Raw genomic sequence first — 25066 nt, forward strand, 5'->3', positions numbered from 1 at the left:
ACACAACATCAAGATTCCCAATTTATCAACATGAGCTATTAGTGAGAGCTTGGGCAAAGGTCTAGCTTTGAAAATGATTCTCTTCTAGAGTAAGTTGCTTGCCATGCAATCCATCAAACATGCGAGTTGTGACATATACCTTCGAAGTGATAAAAAATGCACCTACTATTGTGAGGACGGTTGACAATGCTTGATTCTTATATATTTATGAATCCATCATATAGCATCTAAATACAATTGACTTCTCTTGATATGTGCATTTGGGGAATTCAATCTTTCAAATAATTGCAATGTAGTTTATCCTTTTTATTGTCCTATTCTCGTATGGCATAATACGGGTCTAATGCATCTCATGCGGGAATCAAAGTGAGAATTTATCAATTTGGAAATAGATTACTTACAATCGGTACCATTGTTGGATGGACATTGATGTCCTCGCTTGACACCTTCGTTGCGAGATCTTCCGCTTGGGGGCCATCCTTGATCTTCGTCTTCCCTAGATATGCATCGCACAAGCCTTCCGTGCTTTTTTTCTTAATTAGCGGGCCCAATTTGGGAAGAGAAATAAACTGCGGTGGGGGATAATTTCACGAAAAGGGGGAGTAGGTGCGTGTGGCCACTCTCTAAGGAGGGGAAAGAGAAGGAGATCCTTCTCAAGGGTTCTCTCTCTCTCTCTCTCTCTCTCTCTCTCTCTCTCTCTCTCTCTCTCTCTCTCTCTCTCTCTCTCTCTCTATTTTAGCAACAACAAAGGGGGCAAGGAGGTGGTATCCTTTTTTGCTTGGGGGGGGGAGGGGGATTTTATAAGGGTAAGGGTGTGTTATTTGGGGAGGGGGATGTGGAAGAGGTGGAATGGTTGTGGTGGTGGTGTTCACCACCTCTTACAATGTGCATGGTGGCAGGCAAACTAGTTGAAGGCCTAGGGAGGGGTGGTAGGCCCATGGCCTTCCCCTCAACACCAACATTGTCATCATCGAAGGCCTCTCCTTCCTTCACCACATCATCGTGCTGTCTCCCCCTTTGTCATTTTCCCCCCCGCCACCTGTCGGTGACGACACGAGGGGAGAATGGTAAAAAAATTTCTACTAATGTTAATTATTAAGTGGGGCTTTATAATGAATTGAACGAAACGTTACATCCTCTCCCCCTTGGAGAACTCGAGATGTCCTCGTCTTGGAAGGAATAGGTGATTTCATTCTAGAACCTACACCGCGTATTCATTGTGACACTCTAATCACTCATAAGTATACAATAACTTATTGTATTTGATATGTTCGAGTCTGAATTACAAGAGAAAATTTTATTGTAGTTACATCTCATGAATATCACCTAATTTAATTCTAAGTATATGGTAGATTTTGGATCACTGAAGCTTGTACAACTTCATTCCTTGTAAGTTCAAGTTCTCTTTGAATCTTGTTGGGACAATGGACATAGTTATGTCCAATGTTGTGGCACTTGGAGCATCGGTGTTTAGGGTGCTTTGGATATTTCCTTTTGAAATGACCTAACTCCTTGCAATAAAAACAGCATGGAGCTTTATCATCTACGGTCATAAGATTCCTGGTCATCCTTGGCAGGATTTTCTTCATTAGACCAAATTGTCTGAGGACCTTTTTAGCAGATCGAAGTGGTCCTTTATCTCGAAAACTCTGTTCCCAGATTTTCCTTTCCTTAGTTCGGTATTGAGCTCCAAGGACAATCAAATTTGCTTGTAATACTAAAGAATACTTCCAAGCTTCAGCATTCTACTAAGACCCAACCTATATTAGTTGAGAAGAAACGACTTAAGAGAAATTCATCTAAAGTATCTCTAATCACTTTAAGTTATAAGCTCAAAATTGATGCAACTCATATTACTCGTGTTAACTATAGTTACAAGGGTAAGGTTTATTCCAATATAAATTTTTTTACATGTCAATAGAACTTCTAGGATTGCTAATCATTCTGAAAAGGTGTAGTGGGTTCTAGATCTTCGTCTTCATCTAATTCTTCCATATATCCGGAGACTACACTTATGTAGCCTCGTTCCCTTAGATGTTCAATGTCTTATGGACTTAGGTCAAGGCAGACTGCTTGGACGTGTCCTAGCTTATTGCAATGGAAGCATTGACAGTAGGGACATGTCCTATGGATGTGCCCTATCTCTCCACATGTATAGCATCTCTTGTCCTGATCTCGGGAAATAACTTTGCCAGATCCAAGTTCTTGGATGATTGGCTTTGCTTGAAGTAACGCATGTTGCAACTCTGTTGGACGCATTGCTTCAAGACTATGATTTAGAGGAGTGTTCAAGCCATGGAAAAACTTGGATACTTGCTACACAATATACCATATGCGCAGTGCATATTTAAGTAGGGTTATGAACTTTGAGTAGTACGCTTTTGAGGTTAATTCTAGCTACTTGAGCTTGAAGAATTCATTCATCTTCAAGGTCTGGTAAGTTGGCCGAAGGTATCGTCCACGTACAACATCTTTTAGATGAGCCCAAGTAACAACGGCTTTAGAAATACCTTGATCTTTCCACCATTGCTTCCACCATAACCGAGCCTAGCCAATTAACTTAAGTTTGACTATCATTGCTTGATTGGTAGTAGCAATTCCCAAAGCAAATAAATAATCATCCATCGACTCAATCCATATCTCCATCTCTGTTGCAACATCTATCCCTTCTCCATCAAACTCGAGTGCCTTAATTTGCTTGAGAAGGAATTTCTTCTCTTGCATGTCAGCGTTCATGGATGCAGGAGGTGCCTGACAATCAAGCCATACCATTTAGGTTATTCTATTTAGGATATGTCTATGAACCATGCATTAATCAATCATGTAGCATTACGAAGGTTCGCTTTGATACCAACTGTAGCATGTCCGCCTATCGACTGGTCCAAGCATGTTTTAGCAGCCCATCAAGAAATGAGTCTAAGCTTCGCTACCCGATACTCCCATGGAATGTTCTTGAGTTTATCGCCTAGGGTTTCCCGAGTCTGCGTCGCAACAAAATGTTTGTGGTCCAACCCACTAGGATCAACCTGAAAATTGGGTTTCTAGTGGTCAAGGTCTCCTGACAATATTCTAGCATCGGGTCTTGGACATCCTACTTTATGCAGAGATACCCACTCTAAAGCAGACCCATGCCACACTTGGTTCAAAGAGAATAGGAAACGAGAGGGATGCACTACTCAACCTCTCTTCCCATAGGGCATAGTCCCATCTCGGTCCCCTAAAACAACATGAATCGGGTTCTAACTTAACCATACCTAAAGGTCAAAACGATAGTAAAACCTTGTGAGAAGCCTCCCAGTTCTTTGGGACCACCCTACCATAGAACAAACCCGTTGAGGGTTCTGTCCACTTGCTTCCCTTAATAGCTTTAGTTTTCTAATTAGGTCATATCACATTTATGTGTGACATTTAGAATGGGCTTCATTAATTAATCCTTTTAAAGAACATGGTTCGTTTGTGTAATTTATGGCACAAACATGAATACAGAGCAAGCAATCCTTTGACAAACAAGTTCAAATAAATTCCTTAGCTTACCTTCAAGTTAATCTTTGTCTCCTGCCCATACAGGAGAAATTATGTATCCCTTCTGTTCAATAGAAGTACCCGGTCCAAATCATATGGCACCATAAATTCCATCCATTATCTAGAATAGGATCTTCCAACACCCTAGACGTTGGACTCACGGTAGTCTAAAACTCTGTTCCAGACTAGGCAAGGGGTGTCCAAAGCTTCACTTGACCCCAAGCGACCTAAGAGTGAGACACAACTTCCGTGGTTGGCCTTTTCACCACTCGACCTTCAGCCCATGAATCAAACAATGCCCTCTTGGGTTAATGTGCAGTGTGATCTTGGAGATGATCCACCCCTGCAAAATATCCTTCCTTAATTAATCCAATTAAGCACAATCAAGGCAATCATCCTAGTATCATCTTTCAAGAAAACATTCATTTATTTTCCCATGGCAACTCGTCATCACTGACTCCTACCATACATTTACCATCAAACACAAGCACTTGGAATAACCATCCAAATCACATCCAATAATTAGTTTGATGAAAAAGCATTTAGGACGTTATTTGATCAATCAATAAAAACAATGGTATCCTTTTCCAAACATTGCAAGAATAGTCGCCGCGATAACCTTTCCATCGCGTATTTGCTCTCCCCCTTGGGATCTAAGCGATTCCATGCAAAATTTACCTAACACTTCAGCTAAGACACATGCCAATGTTTCATACAACTATGCAAGAATGTAAATTCTATTGAGCACTTATATTGATCGATAATCTAACCTTTTTCTCAGCAAGTACGAAAGCATCGGTCTTTCCTTTGCCTCATGTTTCCCTAACCACTTGAGCTCTCTCCTTGCCTTTGAGGCTTGGAGTTGTCTATATCTAGCCCAATCCCCAAACTTGGATTGATAAACGTAGTTGTTATCCAGTGGATCCCATGGCATCTTAGTCTTTAATCCTTATGATCATTGTTTGTACTAAGTTAAGCACAACATCAAGATTCCCAATCTATCAACATGAGCTATTAGTGAGAGCTTGGGCAAAGGTCTAGAGCTTTGAAAATGATTCTCTTCTAGAATAAGTTGCTTGTCATGCAATCCATTAGACATGCGAGTTGCGACATATACCTTCAAAGTGATGAAAAATGCACCTACTATTGTGACGATGGTTGACAATGCTTGAGTTTTATATACTTATGAATTCATCATATAGCAACATCTAAATACAATTGACTTCTCTTGATACTCGCATTTGGGGAATTCAATCTTTCGAATACTTGCGATGTAGTTTATCATTTTTATTGTCCTATTCTCGTATGGCATAATGCATCTCATGCAGGAATCAAAGCAAGCATTTATCAATTTGGAAATAGGTTACTTACGACTAGTACCGCTATTGGATGGGTAGTGATGTCCTTCCTCGACACCTTCGTTGCGGGATTGCCATTCGCGTGTGACATCTTCTGCTTGGGGGCCATTCCTGATCTTTGTCTTCCTTGGATGTGAATCACACAAGCCTTTCGTATTTTTTTTCTTGATTGGCGGGCCCAATTTGGGAAGAGAAATAAACTGCGGTGGGGGATAATTTCACCGAAAAGGGGAGCAAGTGTGTGTGGGCAACCTCTACGGAGGGGAAAGAGAAGGAGATCCTTCTCAAGGGCTCTCTCTCTCTCTCTCTCTCTCTCCCTCTCTCTCCCTCTCCCTCTCTCTCTCTCTCTCTCTCTCTCTCTCTCTCTCTCTCTCTCTCTCTCTCTCTCTCTCTCTCCATTTCAGTGGTGGGTGGCAGCAAAGGGGGCAAGGAGGTGGTATCCTTTTTCACTTAACTGGGGGGATTTTATAAGGGTAAGGGGGTATTTTTTTTGGGGGGGGGGGGGGGGGGAGAGAATGAAGTAGTGTTCGCATGCTTCCTTACGATGGGGGGTTATATACAGGAGAGGAGGGCTATTATGGAGGGTGTGTGGAAGAGGTGGAATGGTTGTGGTGGTGTTGTTTTCCGCCTCTTACGGTGTGCATGGTGGCAGGTGGACTGGTCAAAGGCCTAGGGACGGGTGGGTAGGCCCGTGGCCTCCCCCTTGACACCAACGTCGTCGTCATCGAAGGCCTCTCCTTCCTTCCCCACGTCATCGCATTGTCTCCCCCTTTGTGCCCCCCCTCCCCCCGGCATCTATTGGTGACAATAGGGGGGGAGAAGGGTTAAAAAATTCTACTAATGTTAATTATTAAGGGGGGTTATAATGAACAGAACGGAACGTTACACTAATCTTTTTACAACTAGAGCATATAGCAATAATAACAAGATATTAGGTGACATTTTAAGACATGCACATGAAATTTTTTGTGGTATAATTTATAGCATATGTAATCATTATATAAATGGGTCAAAACAAATAGCCACAAAAATGAGGTATCTTATGTATAGTTTCATATGAGAAAGTTATTCATTTACGGTAGTTAAGGTATTAAAAGAGGAGATCAATGGTCTTTTTCCAACAAATTTTTTTAATTCAATGTCACCAATGTATGTCACTTCTCGATGGTTTTGTGATTGTTGATCAAGAGAGTTCTATTTGCTAGTGCCTACATGAGAATGGAGTTTTTATTGGAGTTTTATAGACACAACCAAAATTTTGTTTATTGTGCAAATCATAGGATAGCTATAAGTTGGCTAGAGGGCTATAGTGTGCATCATGATTTGTGGGACAAGAAGGAAGAGCAAAAAAAGCTCACAAATATAAGTGATGCAAATAATCACATTATTTTAGCCCTTGAGTTTCCTTGAGCTTCTTACATACAGAAGAAAGAATATATATATGTCTATCTTCATACTACTTTGGCAACATGTCGAAAGAATCAAAGGCAAAGGTAAAAGCAAAGGGTATATTTCTAATAAGCCATTCATCGTACCTTTGTATTATGGTTTCACAAGAATTAAATTTCATATTCGCTAAAGGATTTCTTTGTGTATGTAGGAGAAGTCTATTAGGATATTGAAGGCTCCTATGCAAGAGGAAAGCTTATCAAAGTAATTAGAGACTCATGAAAAAAAAAACTTTAGAGGGTGAACTGTATTTAAATTTTTTTACTTCATATTTAAGAGTAAAAATTTCTTTCATTTTTTAGGAAAATTTATATGAGAAAAATAATTATTATTATGAAGATGTTACATCCCATGAGATAGTTGAAAAAACAATATGATTATAATGTAGTGGAAATGGCAGATTTTGCCAGCAATGTTAAAGGAATGGCTTCAAACCATGTTTAAATCCTATAAATGAATCATATTTGTGCTCCACTTATATCTTTGAATGTGAGCTTGTAAAATATGGATATGTCATGCAAATACTTATATGAAATTATGAAGGTATACAGGATGCAAAAGAGAGCATGTATCAGTTGCAATTTGAGAATCAAATTGTTTATTATGATGAGATATAATCATTTTTTAAAATGGATAAACCTTATATTAGATCCTTAAAACACTGTCATCAGTGGCATTGATAACTTTCTTCAATGTTGCAAGATTCTTTGCTATAGAAAAGGATATCATTTATGGAGTTATTAAATGGATCTATAAAGATTTGATATCTTTATAATTTTTATGTATAAAAATAAAATTTACTTATATTTATGAAATAGTTCTTTTTTTAAAAGTGACACATAGTGAACATGAGGATGATATTACAAGAGTTATGAAATGAGAATATAGAGAGTTGTTGTGAGAAAAAACAATTGTTTATCTTTGAATTTTTTTTATACAAGAAGTTGTATTTTTCTATGATGTTGACAATATTTTGAAGCTGACCAAAAAATGCAACCCAATAGTGAAAGTTGAAAAACAACCATGAGAACAAAAAACAATAAAACATGGTGTGTTGTTGTGAAAAATTATTGTTATTGTAATTGAGATTAAACTTTATATTGATATTTTTTTCTGATTATAATGTAGGATCATAGTTCTATCAATGATTCTATAAGATCTCATTCTTTATCACAACATGCAAGATCTCAATCATCTTATCTAATGACTACTTCGGTATGCTATAAATGTTTACTATTATATTTACTTTATAAGTAAGGATTATGACTACTAATTACACGGATAACATTTTAAAATTATTTTCCATTGATATACATTATGGTTATGTAGTATAAATTTATCATTGTATCAAATCATTTATCAATTATAGATTATGTATGATAACATTAGATTGTGTTTCTTCAACTTATGTGGGTGGAAACCTTTGATGATGAAGATCAAAAGACCATACATATGAGTTTTTTGGCATTCAAAATATTGAAGAGCTATATGCATCATTGAAATGCCAATATCATAAAGAGAGATGCCACCTTTGAAGAGATTGTAGAGAGCAAAATCCTTTTGTAATTAAAAAGCTTATTATGGATTGGATTTTTTATGCCAAAAAATTGGTTATGAGAAGTGCAAACAATACATGAAGTCTTGATTATGTACTCTTGTTGGAGTAAAATAATAACCTCTTATTAAGGCTTTAATAATATTTAAACTTGTTTACATCATTCCTCTTCATTGAGTTGCTAATATTCATATCCTACACAATTGATTTTATTGTTACATATAAATTAGGATCATTGTATGGGTGATTAATTATTCCATGAACTTGAAAAGAGGAGTTTACTATATGTATAGAATTATATCTAGTTAAAATGTCAAGCAATGGAAAAATGGTTGTTTTGTTAGTTATGTATGTACTAAAATTTATCTAGATGTTTTTTAACTAAATACCAAAATGATGTTGTAGAACTACTATACAATTATTTGAAAAAGTGGTAAGTTGTAGGGATTTGCTAGCTCGTAATCATTGCGATTTTGCTACTTAGGCAAATGGCTACCTTATAATTTTTCTAGTTTGATTTTGCTATCTGGTAAAGATTTTACTACAAACATATCTAGCAAAACATCCACTTTTACTTGTTGAGACTTTTGCTAGGTATGCTCTAATCTATCTAGTAAACTTATCTATTTTCACTATATACTAAAGAGTTTAGAGTTCCTTCTGTATGGACCTCTATAATTCAACACAAATTCTTTCCAAATAGGGGTTTCACACAATCACTTTTTCAAACACAAAATAAGCATTTGCACACCAAAACTTTAGGTCATGCCCTAAAATGCAAGCCTCTATTTGCACATACCATAACTATTGGGGAAATTTTGTATCATATACGAGAGTATAATTATATCAACATGAATGAAGAAAATATGTGCAATACCTAAAGGTGCATTAGCAAGTTAAAGCTCCACTCTAGATTAGTGGCACTTTGACTAGTCTACAATGAAGTTGATTTATCTCCTTAAAGAGAGGCTCTAAAGTGTTGAATTAGAAAGGTTGTAAAACATTTACATTGCTTGAACTATTTAAAAGGAGGCTTTGAGGGACAGCCATAGGATGTACTTCAAAACTAGGGAAGCATTGGTGTGGCAAAATAGACTAATTACATATTTACAAAATTTTCATAAGAAGGAAAAGTAGTGTGTTTTGTTGAAGAGGCTATTATTTAGGTAGTTGTAAGGTGGCATGTTCTTATAGAAAATTGATCCATGCCATTTAGTAGTGCTATGCAACATTCTTTATTGCATCAAGGATGAATGTCAAATGTTGGTCAGTTGAAATTGCAACAATCCAGCATGAGTTTCTTGTAAGTATCTTGGATAGTTTTTCTCTTTGTAATGATCTCAACTTGTTTGGTATATTGGATCATAATTCCTTTATTTACACACATGACCTACCATACAAAGTGCAATTGCAGTCTATGAACAATGAAGTCAGATCTACCTTTGAAGATAACATCATTTCTTTGTAGCCAGATGGCCAATAAGACCTAAGCCTTGATAAACTCCAGATTTTTAGCCCATTGGCCTCTCTTAGTAATATCTCTTTTCAAGTTAGCTCAAAGGCATGGAAGGGTTTAATAATCCATTGTATTAATTTGAGTGAGCCTCCAATTCATAATTAGATGGGTTAGAATTTTTGTAACAATTTTGCAATGAGGACATTTTCCATCACCTAAGTTTAGCTTCATTGTTTTTTCTCCTATCCATAATCTTATATGAAGAATGAGCAAGAGCAGCGTGGATTTTTTTACAAGGATTATGGTGAACCAAATATGTGTAAATCTAAATTACCATGGATAGTTGTCCTAATTGATGTGTCATTTCCCATTAAGTTTGTTGATTATTTTGGAGTTTGGGGCTAAGCACTTCAATAGCTAGAGCTTGGGGGGTCCACCTTATAGAACATGTAAGATACCAAGTGAGTTCAAAAGAAAGGGTATTTATTTAGTAAAATTTATATGATTATATTTACAAGAGGGTTTTTTAATTACAATTTGCAAAAAATCCGTAAGTTTAGTAAAGTAAAAGGGGTCATTTTAGCCTTATAGCATGTAAAGAAAGGGTATTTCTTAATGTCCTTTGAATGCACATTATATACATGATTTCTTATAGGTGGATCCCCCGAGAGCCAAAGTAAGGGTAAACCATTATCCCCATGTTGTGGCTTTGAAGTTGAAGTATCCTCTAATTTGGATGGCTTTTGCCAACTTGGGAGGTCGCTAGTTAATTCTTTGAGTAAGGTTATTCATGTCCTCTCTCTTGAGTTTGTGTTATATTTTAAGACATTCTATACTCATCTATTGATAGAGGTCATAATCCCAAAGATCTTCTCATAATTGAATCCCCTTTTAATTTCATCTAGGTGTTTCACTATAGTGTTATCACAGAATCACCTCAACCATATGGAGTCATAGGCTTCCTAGGGCAATGTAAAGTTATGCTTTGTATCGAGGGTTGTTTCCCCTTTGTATTTGAACAAGGCTATCCAAATGCTTTTAGCCAAGGGCAAGGTCTTATTGATTGTAATGAGCATGTTGGCAAAAGCCATGGTGAAACACAATAGATGTTTCCATCTTGGATAGTCTTGAAGGGCAAACCATACAACACATTTATGTTAGAGGAACATAAAATCCTCAAGGGGGTATTGAATGTTTTAGACAATCCATTTGGCAACTAATTTGTTATTCATATTTTCTAAATCTAGGAGTCCTATGCCATTCTTGTTCTTAGGGAGAACATGTGTTCCAAGCCACTTTGGGAATTGTTCTATTGTTTTCTAATGATTCCAAGGAAATATCTATATATTGTTTCTAGCTCCTTGATTAACTTTTGAGAGGATGCGAGTGTAAGAGATAATAGATGACCAAGGAGATAAGTATATGCTTCAAGTCAATTGATCATCCTCTAGATTTCAATGGAATTCTTTCCATTACTGAAGGTTTATTTTTAATCTAGCCATCACCCACTACCATCACTATAGTTAAGTGACCACAAAGCCCATTAGGATGCCCAAAAATTAAAAGATTTTGCCATAATGAATAATGGAGCGCCCTTGATTTACTAGCCAATCTAGTATCAATTTGCCCTGCTCACTAGGCTTTAGTGAGAAAGAGAATATGTTGCTCTGCCTCAATCTCCTTCCCTTTCTTAAAGTCAAACTCGACTCTAAGAAGGTCATCTTGTACAAAGAGGGTCCCCCCTAATTTAGTTCTTCTTCCAAGATGTAACATTCTGCATATGTTCTAGCCCTTAGTTCTCTTCTATGAGTGATGATGTTGCACTTAATATCTCTAAGTAAGTCTTGTGTTTGTTTGACCACATGTTGCCAAGCTATAGTGTGTGACATGAAACGATGAAAAGGCACATCCCCTTTTACTATGAATGTTATCTCTCACAAAAAAGGATAAGATGGATGGAAAAATGGTCTAATAAGATGATATCCATGAGAACCTAGATGCTAGCACTAAAAAAGATTGACATGAAGCCTCTTGAGATATATGCCTGATCCAAACATGCTTTTCTCAAGGATACTTCTCCCTTCTATTTAGTAGACCATGCGAATACCCACCCACCCCCCCCCCCCCCCCCCGGCGGTCAACTTCTATAAGGCTATGTTCTTATTTGACGTTTTACTATTTTTCCTTTTTTAGACGATGTCCTTTTTGTTGGAATCTATTGTGTAGATTTTTTTCCATGTTAAAATCCCCCATTAAATTAATCAAACACTTGATAAATTTTAGAGAATTCCAATTGTTTGCTCATTGGATTGTTGGCATAAACTAAAATTAATGCAAATTCTTCATCATTTTTAAAGATAATAGCAACCAGTTGATTTTTTGGGATCAGTACAAACTTGTTCTTTAGACAGTGCTTATGAATACCAACCACAATGCCTTTGCTTCCAGTTTTGTGATTAGTAGTGTGCTAGGCATAGTCAACTAATATACCTTTAAGATTCTTGATTAGAGTCGATCTTATGGCTTTCACTTCTTGCAAGCACAAATAGCAAGGGACTAGATCATTTTGATAAAGCCAATTCTTTATAGTCTTAGCTCATGTAGGATCAGATAGACCCTTGGTATTGCATGAGATGATCCTTAGGTTGGGTAGTACCAAGTTGGAGAGAAGTCCCTCAACCCCACTTTGGTTCTGCTATTCCTATGAGCACAGATTGCAGAGGGTTCCAAGTGCTTCCATATGCTTCTCTTTGTACTTCTCTTAGACTAATTGTAATGGGTCTTGTTTCATTGAGTTGAGACTATGAAAACAACCTATGGTGCTCTCTCAGTCTCATGAACCTTAGCTCAAGTTCATCAACACAAAAGCTTGTATATCCTTGTATGGAACTAATGGGATGAGCATTCATTAAAGTAAAGGTTAAGCATGGGAATGGAATGAAGAAAATTCATGCAAAGACTATGCATGATAAAGTATTGAGTCATGTAGGAAAATATCTTGCAACATAAGAAAAGGATTAGAGACAAATTATGTTAACATGTGACTTAAGTATTAGGAGAGTGGCACATATCACTAAAGTAAAGGTTAAGCATGGGAATGGAATGAAGAAAAGTTATGCAAAGACTATGCATGATCAAGTGTTGAGTCATGTAGGAAAATAGCTTGCAACGTAAGAAAATGATTAGAGGCATATTATGTTAACATGTGACTTAAGTATTGGGAGAGTGGCACATATCACTTTATGCATTTGCATTCTAAGGATGAATAAGTTATTGGAATTGCATCTTCTTTTGCAAAGCATCCAAAAGATGTTGTTTTGGATTGTTGAATTTGTTCTTTTAAGAAATGCTAATTTTTAAGAAATATTCAAAGAGATTGTTTGGGTTGATGTGATGAAAAATGAATATTTTACTAGCTATTGTTGATAAATTTGATTGCTTGATTGTGTTTGCACAAAAGATCTTGTGCTCTCATGGATGGATTTATAGTTACTAAATCTCCCCAAAGATTAGCGGCAGTAGCTTTCATTAAGGGGATGTTTGACCATGTTAGAGGTTAGGACCAACCCCAAATGCGAGGCGTCTCTCTATAGGGAGGATGTTAGACTAGGAGTTGACAAGGTTGCTGGGGGGGTTCTCACCATAAGTCCCTTGGGTTATCCTAGAAGAACTTCTTGGAAGGCCTTGATGCTAGATTAGGGTCGATTGGTATATCATGTGACTGAGATTTGATACGAGTCTCCAATGAAGGGACGGAATGCCAGGTTGATGTTCCATCTTCGATGAGGTGCATTCTCTTATAACTACTTTCAAATGATTGTTTGACATTGACTTTGTCTTTGTGACCATAAATTAGGCAAAGGATCTAATGTTTATCGGATAATTAAGGAAGTTGTCTTTGCATGTCAAACATAATTTTTTTAGGATAATTAAATAACTAAAACAAAACCTCAAGAAAGTGAAAGGGTAGAATCCTTTATGGGTGGTCTCGGCGGGTAAGCAAAGAGTTTTCCTTTAAGGTGATGGAGTTAGGAAAGAGCCAAATGTGTGATTGCCTAGTGTATTATCTTAAATCCTAATCAATGTCGTTTTAGGGGAATGGAGTCGAGACTATACCCTACAGATAGAGGGCTCAACGCATATCACTCCTGCTCATTTTTCACTCACTATGAACCAAGTGTGGCATTGATCTATTTTGGATTCAATTGACCTGCAAATGTGATGGCTCAAGGATCAATACTAGTTAAGCTATTAGGTGATCTTAGTGCCGAACTAGGAACTCGGATTCAAGTCGATCCTTACGTGTTACAACTGAAACCTTTAGATTGAGTTGAATTGCAAATGTGATGGCTCAAGGATTGATATTAGTTAAAAGTTGTTAGAGGTGACCTTAGTACCGAACTAAGAACTCGGATTCAAGTCGATTCTTACGTGTTACAGTCAAAACCTTCCATTGCAAAGTGGCGATAAAACCCATGTAATTCTAAGCGAAACCCGGCAAGGTCACTTAGGAAAAGTCTCTCGATGGATCACCAAGTTGAGCCGTTGATGAGAGCTCCTCAACTAGGTACGTTATACATGATTTTAGAGTGAAATGGATAAGTTATTAATAAGCTATGTATATGTTTCCTTAACATTTTGACTTGTAAGTTCAAAGGTGAAAGAGTTGAAGTTACCTTAAAGAAACTCCCTAAATTATATGATTTTGATTATTAGGCACACTCTATTAACATGGATGTTGAGCTCCAAGGAAAAAAGTTCATCTTGAAGCAATTCAAGCCTTCTGAGTATAGGAAAAAAGGATCTAATGTTGAGAGTGATGCTAAAGTTTGGATCAAAACCCTAAGGACTATTTGGATACAGAAAGAATAAAAACATCTAACAAGGCCATGATTGCCAAGCTGAGGTTGGTAGGTGAGGTGTGCTTATGGTGGAAACAGTGGTGTCGAGACAACACTACCACCAAAACACTTGTAAGCTGGGAAGATATCAAGAAGTCCATAAGACAAAGATACTTGCTATCTTCCTGTTGGACCATCAAGATGAACTCATTCTTTTCCTTGCACCAACAAATAGGATTAAGCCTAGAGGAGGCTTATTATTCTCAATTTGTGACACTTCAAAACTATGCGCTACACATGGATATTACTCGATAGGTGGCTAAATTTTGCAATGGATTGAACCAACTGTTGAACACTCACCTAGAGTCCCTAAGCTGATTGTCTTACAAGACGCTCTTATACAAGCCAAAGCTTTGATTGGACCTAATGGAGACCAATTTCTTGAAGATGACACCTTCCTAGCAAATACCAAAAAATACTATGATGAATCAAAGGACCAAGGAAAGAAGTGTCACATGAGTGTAGTGAGATAAGGTGCATCCAAAAGAGATGCCCCAATCACCGATTCTTTATTTACAATGAGTTATGGCACATCCAAACTGATTGCCTTCTTGAATTGGATCAGGAAGATGAGGAACTAGTAACCAAGAAACACCACATAAGCTCAACACTTGGCTTCCCTCCAGAATCAAATAATGATAAGAACCTAGAGCCCATCGAAATCTTTGAGGATGATTAGAAGTCCTACAAAGCTCTTTATGAAATGTAATAAGCCCCATACTTGTGATGATCCCCTACCATTGTTGTAACAATTGAGTTATGATATATTGAAATAAATTTGTTCTTAATTTCTTTAAGTTATCTTGGAGTTTGGATACTCATGCATAATCAAAGTAGCGTAGCAAAAGTCCTACAATCCAACTTCCTCTCTGGGTTTCTTTCAAGATGAAGACAACTCATTTCTTCTAAGGGGAAAATGATATAATGTTCCTTTTTCCCTCTGCAAGAACTAGCACCTAGGAGGGGGTGAATTCAAAGTTTGAACCTTAGAAAAAAAATATAAAGGAAAAAAGTAATTGAATTAATATGAATTTCCATCGTTGACTAAGCATGCATCGTCACCACCCCCCCTTCTTCGATTTCATCACTGCTCAATTTGTGTGACTAAAATCATTTCTCATCATCATCAACTGCACTCTTCATCATCCCCACTCAATGATAGTACCAAAGGTGCCATGCCACCAATCGACTTGCTTTGGGAGGATCAATGTCAGCTCCAAGCTCAACCATGAAATTGCACCTTTTGAAGTATAGCCTATAGGTTAGGCTATAAAATCCTTAGCTAAGGTTTGTCAAGACTGGTTTTTTGCATGCTAGTTTTGGTGCTAATGCGTGCGCACGCACATGGCGCGCGCGCGCACACACACACACACACACACACACACAGAGGAAGAATAGGAGGTGCAAAAGGGGGGGGAAATAGGAGGAGGAGGAGGAAGAGTAGAAGAAGAGAGGAAGAAGAGTAGAATAAAATATGAGAAGGAAGAGGAGCAAAAGGAGGATAAGAGAGGAAGAGAGAGGGAGAAGAAGAAAAGAATAGAGGAAGAGAGAGAAGAATGGAAAAAGAGAGGTAGAGAGAGAGGGGGGAATTGCAAGAGATAGGTAGAGAAGGGCAAGGGAGAGAAAGTGGAGAGAGGAGAAAAGGAGAATATAATGGAGGAAGAAGAGGAGTAAATAGTGAAGAGAGAGAGAGGAAGAATAGAGAAGGAAGAGGAAAGAGAAAAGAAGAGAAGAAGAAGAAGGGAATGAGAAGAGGAGATAAGGAAGAGAAGGAGTAGAGGTAGAGTAGAGATAGAAAGGGAAGGGGGAGGAGAGAGATAGAGAGACAGAGAGAAGGAGAGTGAAGTAGAAAGAAGGTAAGAAAAGGAAAGAACATAGAAAGAAGGAGAGGAGGAGAGACCATTTATTCAAGGGTTCGATAGCAAGTTTCATCACATTTTGCGAGTTCTTCCATTGGTCCTAGTGCATCAGTTGGTCCAACTACCAAATCTTGGCAAGCGACAATGCCATTAAGTTGGGTAGTACCAAGCTAGAGGGTAGTCCCTTGACCCCACTTTGATCCCGCTATTCCTATGAGAATGAGAGCATGTCAACTCCATGATTTGCAAAGGGCTCCATGTGCTTCCTTATGCTTCTCTTTTTACTTCTCTTAGGCTAATTATAATGGGTCTTGTTTCATTGAGTTAATACCGTATAGGAACAACCTATGCTGCTCTCTCAACAATCCTTTATCTCATGACCCTTAGCTCAAGTTCATTAGCACAAAAGCTTATATATCCTTGCACGGAATTGATTAAGCATAGGAATTGCATGGAAAAAAATTATGCAAAGACTATGCATGATGAATTGTTGAGTCATGTAGAAAAATAGCTTGCAACCTAAGAAAAGGATTAGATACTTTCTATTAAGGTGTGACATAAGTATTGGAAGAGTGGCACGTATCACTTTATATGTTTTCACTCTAAGAATGAATAAGTTATGGGGATTTGTATCTTATTTTGCAGAGCATCCAAAAGATCTTATTTTGGATTGTTGAATTTCTCCTTTTAAGAAATGTTTATTTTTATGGAATATTCAAACAGATTGTTTGGGTTGATTGGATAGAAAATGAATGTTTTTATAGTTGTTGTTGATAAGTTGATTGATTAATTGTGTTTGGACAAAAGATATTTCCCCCTCATGGGTAGATTTATAGTCACACACAAAACCTCCCCCAAGGTTAGCGGACGAAGACTTCACCAAGGGATTGTTTGACTATGTTGGAGGTTAGGACTGACCCCATATGTGAGAGATCTCTCCATAAGGAGGATATTAGGCTATGAGGTGACAAGGGTGCTAGGGGAGCTCTCACTGTAAATCCCTTGGGTGATCGGCCTAACCACTATGAGCCCAAGATGAACTTCTTAAAAGGCCCTAATGTTAGATAAGGGTAGATTGGGTAGATTGTGTGCCTGAGATTGGACACAAGTTATAGATTAAGGGACAAAATGTTAGGTTGGCATTACATCTTGGAGAAAGTGCGAGATAAATACATTATTTTGTAACTGCTTTCAAAGGATTATTTGACATTGAATTTGTGTCTGTGACCATAAATTACATGAAGAAACTAATGTTTAACAGATAATTAAGGAAGCTATCTCTATATGTCAACATAAATGTATTAGGATAATTAAATAACTAAAACAAATCCCCGAGGAAAGTGGGAGGACAGAATCCTCGATGGGTCCGTCCTACAAATGAGTGGTCTCGATAAGCTGATAGTTTTCCTTTAAGGCAATGGAATTAGAAAAGAACTGAATGCGTGATTGCCTAGTGTATTATCTTAAATAGCGATCAATGTTGTTTTAGGGGAACATAGTCAAGACTATACCCTACAAGTAGAGGGGCGACGTGTATCACTCCCCCTCGTTTCTCACCAAGTGTGGCATTGATCTGCTTCAAGTTGAGTCAACTTGCAAATGACAGATGCTAGTGAAGCTATTAGGTGACCTTAGTGCCAAACTAGGAGCTTAGATTCAGGTTGATCCTTACAAGTTGTAGCAAACAAAAGTGTACTCGAGAGAGCCTAGGCAACAAACCCCATGTTATTCTAAGGAGTACCAGGCGGTATCATTTAGAAAAAGTCTCTCAATGGACCATTAAGTCATGCTGTTGAGGGAGGGCTCCTCAATCGGGCACATTGCACCCTTCATCAAGGACCATAGATTGTCATTCCTTGGGAGGCTCAGGGGGCTTTGTCTCTCAGAAATTTTTGATGCAATACAACTACTCTTAGGACAATGAAAATAGGATTTTTGTAGGTTCTTGTAAACTACTAGCATGTGTGGTCCATAACATGCTCATCTAAATGGCCTAGTGATCACAAGGGTGTCTGTGAGATCTTCTACCAAATGTACCTCAAGTAAAACTTCGGGGTGTGATCATGGGTTAACCACTTTGATAGGGCATTATCCCAATATGTGACCAATGGGAATAGCTATGTGTTTAAGATATGGGTGGAGCCACATTTGGAAATCTAGTAACTTTATCCACATAGTAAATTTAGTGGGTTTCAAGCCATGGAGGCTAAATGATGGAGCCCATTTAAATGACATAGGTGAGTTTCATATCATCATTGTTATTGGCTAATGAATTTAAGGGAAAGGGATTTTAAGTTGAATAGGAATATAAAATAACTATTTATCAAATATTGAGTAGATAGGACCCTTCTCCCAAGTACTCTCCAGTTAACTCTCATCCAAGGCCTAAACGGTTCAAACTAGGGGAAGAGGACTATGACAAAAACCAATAAGAGCATGATTTCCAAAGTTTGATTTCTAGTGAGACATTCCTTGACAGTTCAAAGAATAGGGTGTTTACCTTTTGGATATGTATTTTAACCCATTGACCTTATGATTGGCTAGGATGTTTTGGTATGTGGCCTGTGGCTAGGAGATGCCATTGTTAGGGGGTGCACACAAGTCTAGAAGATTCTCCATCCCTAGCAAGCTTCACCTTCTTGACCTTTACATGTCTCCCATTCGGTTTTTTGTATTTCCCTTCTTGTTTAGCTCCCATGAGAATGACTACATGATTCCCCTTTTTGAATCTAGTCAATCTCTTTGGGACTTCTGCTTGCCATCATTAGAATTGCGGTCTTGAAATTTTTCTTTAGCTTTCTCCACCTTAAATGGACCAATAATTTTATACTTGACTACTTGGATGGAGTTGTCAACTCTTAAGCTCTACCACTTCTTATTTTGCTACATTTACATGAGCTCCTTTATACAACATAAAAAAGTTTTTTATAATTCACACTAGTATATATAGTAGTAAGTAGAGTGTACTCACTTTTATATGTAGCATAGGAACATTAATTTAAAATGTACAAGGTAGTTTGGTGGTTTGCTTTTATTGTTGTACTTGAATGACTTATGATTTTCTGTAAAGAAAAATTTTAAACATTTTCTCAAAATTTTTATGGATACTTCTTGGACCTTGTAAAGACTTTGGACTAAGGCAAACCTGACCCAAACCTGCCTCAAGGATCGCAATCCAAATATTTTTTCTCTAAGCTTTTTGAATGGAGATTTTCTAAGGTAGACTAGACCCGACATGTAAAGGCTACTCGACGACGCAAAGATTTTTTGGGTGATATGTATGGAGAATATCTCCTTTCACTACCTCAAGATCTCCAAATATTGTATGAAGATTTTTTGTCCGCCCTCTTCACCTATTAAAAAAGAGGAAAGGAGAGGACAGTTATATCAAGTATTCATTTTGTGTTAATAGAAGTGCACTCTTTGAAAATTTGTGTACTTCTACCCTCTCTCCACTCTAGGTGTCACCATCTTACTCTACCATCCTTGTCTCCAACATCTCTATCTTCCCTCTTCTCTCGAAACTTCAATTTCTCTCTCCTCTTTCCTCAAAACTTATTTTCTCTAGCCTCTCCTCATCCAAACCTCTCTGCCTCCACTTCTCTCCAAACTTAGACCTCTATTCCTAGACTTCTCTTCTCTTCTCTTCAAACTCCCTGAGTCTCTCCACCTCCTCAGAGAAGTCTCTTTATACTTCCCTAGTCTCTCCTCTTCCCCTACCTATGTCTCCATTCTTAGACCTACTCTCTCTCGACTTCACTTCTTTGTCTTTCCCAATCTCTCCTCTTTCCCAAGGCAAACTTCTTGCCTCTAGACTTCTCTACTTGACCTATCTTCTTTCCTAGACTTCTCTGTCTTCAAACTTCTTGGATCTATACTTCTTTGTTTGACTTCACAACATTTTCTCTCTTCCCTCTGAACTTCCCTTTCCCTTCCTAGACATCTCTCCCCTCTTTTGTGAGACCTTTCCCCATTCCTCTTCACATTAGCATTCATGCGCAACATTAAGGAATTTGGAGGCATAAGCATTGATTTGCAGAGCGAGCATACTACTCTGAGGAACCCCCCGCAACTCATATGCACACTGATATTGATGGCCCACTACTATGGGATATGAGATTGAGAATGATTCTAAATCTTTTTCTTGGATACTCTATTTTTAGTTAGAAAAATCAAGTAGATTATAATTAAAAAACTAAGAATTATTCTTGGAGGATTAGTCTCATTAAGGATTGCTAGCATTTTCATGCAAGATCTCCTAAATCCTCAATGAGACTAATTCTTAGTGAGACTAATCCTCCAAGAATAATTCTTAGTTTTTTAGGGTCTTAACCTAGTGCTCTAATACCTATGAGGTACCACCTTTGTTGGTCCTCAAAGGAACCCTCTTATTACAATATTGAAGATTTTATTGTAGCTAAGACCACTCCCTTTCCAAGAGTGAAATATACTTAATTGAACATGAGAGCTCTACTCTACAAGGCAAGTGTTTTTGACATATAGCTATGTGGTCCTTAGATCATTTGAGTCCAGAAGAGTTAAGATAAACCAACTCTGCACTTGGTTCAAGATTATGATTGTTTTCCCCTTCTCTAGTAAGGCACAACATCACCATCCCCTAAAATGAAGTTGATTTGGTTTCTAAATCCTATCAATGTCATGTCTAGTAAATATGGATTCCATCCATCCTTTGAGTGTGATTGTTCAAGCAACACACTTCACATATTCTAGCTAGCTAAGCCATATATACTACTATGATGTGAGACTTGATATACCAACATTCTTTTACTTAATCCATTACAAAGTGTTCCAAACAATTTATTAACACATAAGACAAAAACCTCATATGAAAAATAACTTCATTTATTTAATACTTATTTTTAATTATCTAAGCCATTTATACTACCATATGTGACATTAGTAAAATAGCTTCCTTTCATTCCATCCATTACAATCCTTAGCACATAAGAAAAACAATTTAAATGAAAATAGCTTTATTTATCAAGTCATTAGAAACTCTTTACCAAGCTTTCAAAAGAAACCTATATCTAGAATGAGGTTTGGTAACCTTGCAAGGTTAGGTACATGCTTAATTGTACTCATTCTCATCTATAGATGGATATACTCGCTTAAAGAGCCTTTACACTCCTTCTATACATTGAGTGTCATATCTATCTCTTGGTGGCACTTATTGAAACTTTGGCTTGCAACCTTAGGTGCCAAGTAACCTCCATATACCAGACCCCATAAGGTGATCCATTGTTTCTATTGCTCTTTGGATGTAAAGACTCGTTTATTTTAGGGAGACCAATGGTCATTCTTTCTTAATAATTTTTTTTCATTTGATTATGGATGCTTTGAATCAAGATATTGTCCATGCTTTTGTTCATAAATTCTTCAAAACACATTCAAGTGGTGCATCTAGACACGAAAACCCTTTTTTCAAATTCCCAAAGTTTATTATCATCGACTAGTTTTCCTTCTAAAAAGAAGGCCCAAGCTATCAAATCCAAACTTCAACATGTGTCCCCAATAAAGCAACTTCAGAGTGTGCTCCAAACTAGTTTTTCTTTTCATATTATAGCCTAACATAGTTATCAAGTTGATGATGGTTGTGTGCATGTCTTCCATGCATGCTTTGTGTCCTTAGAAGGACTTTATTATCCATGGTATAAATTAAGCTATCCATGTATTAGCATGTGCATATTCCAATGTTCCTGACAACCACTTAAATCTCTTTTCTACAACTGTTAGATTATTTGTTAGGGCACAATGGTGTCGGGTTATTCAGAAGAGCTCAATTGAAGGCTTTGGTGTCTATTCATGGAAAAGAGATATTGGGGACGTATTTTTTCTAACTTTTCCTTACCAAAGTACCAATAAAAACTATATGTTGCTTTTATCTATTTGACATCTTCTTTGCTTGTTGGCATCTCAAGCCAAGAAGGTAAAGGGGCGAGCTAACACATGAGGAGACCACCATTATCAATGGAGCCCTGGATCTCATGTTAAAGGTGGTCATCATTAGGGATTAGTGCCTTGATGAAAAAAAATCTATATTAAAGTTTCTAATAATACATTAGTACTATATTACTAGCTCAAATACAAAGCAAATTTGCATTGAAGCTTCTGATAAGGTATGAGCACTCTATGATTGTCTCTCTTTCACTCTTTGATCTATTTTTCACATCTCAAGATAATGATGGGCAATTGGAAGAGTTTAGGATGTTTCCAAGTAAAGATAAAAAGTAAAATGTTGATGCAATAGATTCACAACCAATTGGAAGAGTTTATGATGTTTCGAAGGATTAAAGATGTAAGATATAATATTGCTACAATAGATTCTAAACAATTAAGCCACCATTATGTTATAGTGTAAACAAGCTCAAACTCTTCTCCAATTCTTTACGCCTTGCAGATATGCATGTTCAATCTTATCATTGGCAACAAATAAAGGCCTTCAACATGTCAATTGAAAGGCATATAGAAATAACAAATGTCCAAAGAATAGCAAGGCTCACTAGTGCCCATCCTTAAGGAAAAATAAAATTGTAGAGGAAGTATCAATGGACAACCAAGGACTAACAGTTCATATCCTAAATAAGTAGTGGTATTGATATTAACTATTGTTAAAGAAGTGTTTCAAGCATACAAGTTAAATGAATAGCTTATGACTCATGGTGACTTTAAACAACTATTAAGCTAGATGTCCAAGTTCCATATGCTAGATTTCTTTAGCATGTTCAAAATAAATAGACCATGATATATAACATATGCTATATTATATTAGCAATCAAACATTGAGATATCCATTAGGCTTGTTAAGGAAGCCATGCAATCATGAACATGTATTTTTCTTATTAATGTATTTTGTGTACCTAAAGACATTGTTAAAATAAAAAGATAATTCTCCATGGATCCGCAAAGCCAATGGGCAAGTTTTAGGCAAATTTCTAATGCACATGTCAAATCCCAACTTTGGTCATTGCACACCTATGAACCAATCATGTCACAACTGCCAAAATTACAACTATTGGTAATCAATGTCAAGCATGCAAAGTAATCTAAAGAAACACCAAAACAGGCACAAAGCTTTGGGACCACCAAGTGTCAAACTGTGATCCAAAAGCACTCTAGTTACAATCACCTACAGTTTTCTATTGCTGAATTTACTATTGTGCTGAATTAAGTATTTGCTAAAATGTCATTTGCTGCACTGGATTTTCAACTATCTACCCATTATTGTGATTATCTCAATCAACACAATACGCACAGCCTTGAAACATCCTATTGCATATTTGAATGGGTGGCATGTTTCATTGAAGTTAGATTTGATGATTTCACTTTCTCTAGACCCTTAGTACATCCACATTGAACCCTTCATGAAGCCCCCAGAAAGTTCTATGTTTTGTGAATCACCAAAGGAAAAGAAGCCTTAGATGTATTGCTTACTAAGCTAGTATGCCTGGTTTGCCAATATGCAATTGATAAAACCACTTTGGCAAAGTGCAACTAACAGACTTTGTATTTGTTAAAGATAACTACAGTTTTAGTTAGTTCTTTACATGTGTAGAAAAGCATCTTTTATTGTGGCTATGCTCAAAGAGTACCCTTGCACAACAAATTAAAGCCAAGCATACAAATTAGAATAAATAAGATAAGATGGAATCATTTAATGGCCTCATAACAGTAGATAAAACTCAGATACCAAGCTGAGATACTACTTGGCTGTTACAAGCTCGAGAGTTCTTGAGATAGATGAAGGCATCTAGTCAGATTATTCTTGAAACCTGGTGGGTACATCTGATCTTGTGACACTGGCAATATCTCAGTAAACGTGAACATAGCACTTTGATACCAGTACTCCATAGCAGTACAATATGACCATAAAGAGCGTCACTCACCTGATTGAGGTGGCATAAAAAAGTACTCTGCTACCAGACCAGCATCACTACAAATAAAATCATTCATCGAGCTGGGATGACATGATTTTCTTTTTAAAAGAGCATGTCAAACAGCCACTACACAAGAAAACCTTCCAATCATCAAGAACGAGAAGTCTGCATTAGTTTTGCACAAATGGGATTAAAGAATTTTGTTAAATACACAGAAATCATAATTGCATACAGGGTGCAATGGGCCATTGCTCGCTCAAAAAGCAATTCCTTGCCCAATTCTGCAAGGAACAGTGATCTCAGTTCCTGGTAAAATTGTGATGCCCATTGCAGGTCAAATTTTTGAAGCTATTTTACTTTTAATTGCTCCCTTGGGTAGACAACAATATCCCTTGTGTACACATTGGTAATTGCAAAAAGAAGTAATACAAATACAACTTGGGCACTCATTATGCCAAAGTGGCTGATACTTTGTCCAATCTCCAACCAGCTTCCTGTATTTCGAACCTAAACACAAAACAAAGTAATTACTAACAGGCATCTCTTTAGAGTCTTTTCTATTTAGGAGAAAAAAACCTTCAAGTTTGCAAATGAATTGTTACTTACAAGAAAGAAAAAATGTATTGTCATAACATCGGAGAAGAATATAACAATAAAGTAACAGCCTAGTCTTGGCAGCTGGAGCAGCTTTGTGACCGCACTGAAAGCACACCTGCATTAAAAGTCAAAGTGATTAAGTTTATATCTCAAGGGCATCTCTTTTCTATATTTTTGGCATTTCATATATTTGTGGTTTCTTGTATGTGAACATGATGAGCCTTCATTGTACCCAGATATGCCACAAAATGCATTTACAATTGGGGTCTCTATATCCTATAGCTACTAGCTTGTAGACATAGTGTTGAGGTGATGCATGTAAAGGCTAGCTTCCATACGACAGATTCAGGCTGTGCACTCAGCTTGCACTTCTCAAACTTAGAAGCAAGCTCCTAGCCCATAGACTCCCACTAGATTCACTGGGTACAATATGAGCCATAGATATGTGTTTGTGATATCCATTTATGTGCTTCT

The 25066-nt window shown here is 37.2% G+C and overlaps 1 protein-coding gene across 3 annotated transcripts in view; it reads right to left on the reverse strand.

Annotated features, from left to right (window-relative positions):
* Positions 1-23730: 23730 nt before the first annotated feature.
* The window catches only part of LOC148041815 (sulfatase and phosphatidylinositolglycan class N domain-containing protein), a 118876-nt gene continuing 117540 nt past the window's right edge, over positions 23731-25066 (reverse strand). Inside the window, exons 16-17 of one of the 3 annotated variants that reach the window (XM_087682750.1) lie at positions 24602-24695; positions 23731-24502 (exon numbers count right to left, since the gene is read on the reverse strand). In XM_087682750.1, coding sequence (XP_087538876.1) covers positions 24330-24502; positions 24602-24695 — 267 coding nt within the window. In that variant the 3' untranslated portion in view covers positions 23731-24329. Of the gene's footprint in view, positions 24503-24601; positions 24708-25066 lie in introns of all 3 variants that reach the window. The other 2 variants (XM_087682758.1, XM_087682741.1) reach the window with 2 other exon arrangements.

Source organism: Lygodium microphyllum, chromosome 1, assembly GCF_053477565.2.
Source record: "Lygodium microphyllum isolate KBCC chromosome 1, Lygodium_microphyllum_v1.1.10, whole genome shotgun sequence".
Taxonomy (NCBI): domain Eukaryota; kingdom Viridiplantae; phylum Streptophyta; class Polypodiopsida; order Schizaeales; family Lygodiaceae; genus Lygodium; species Lygodium microphyllum.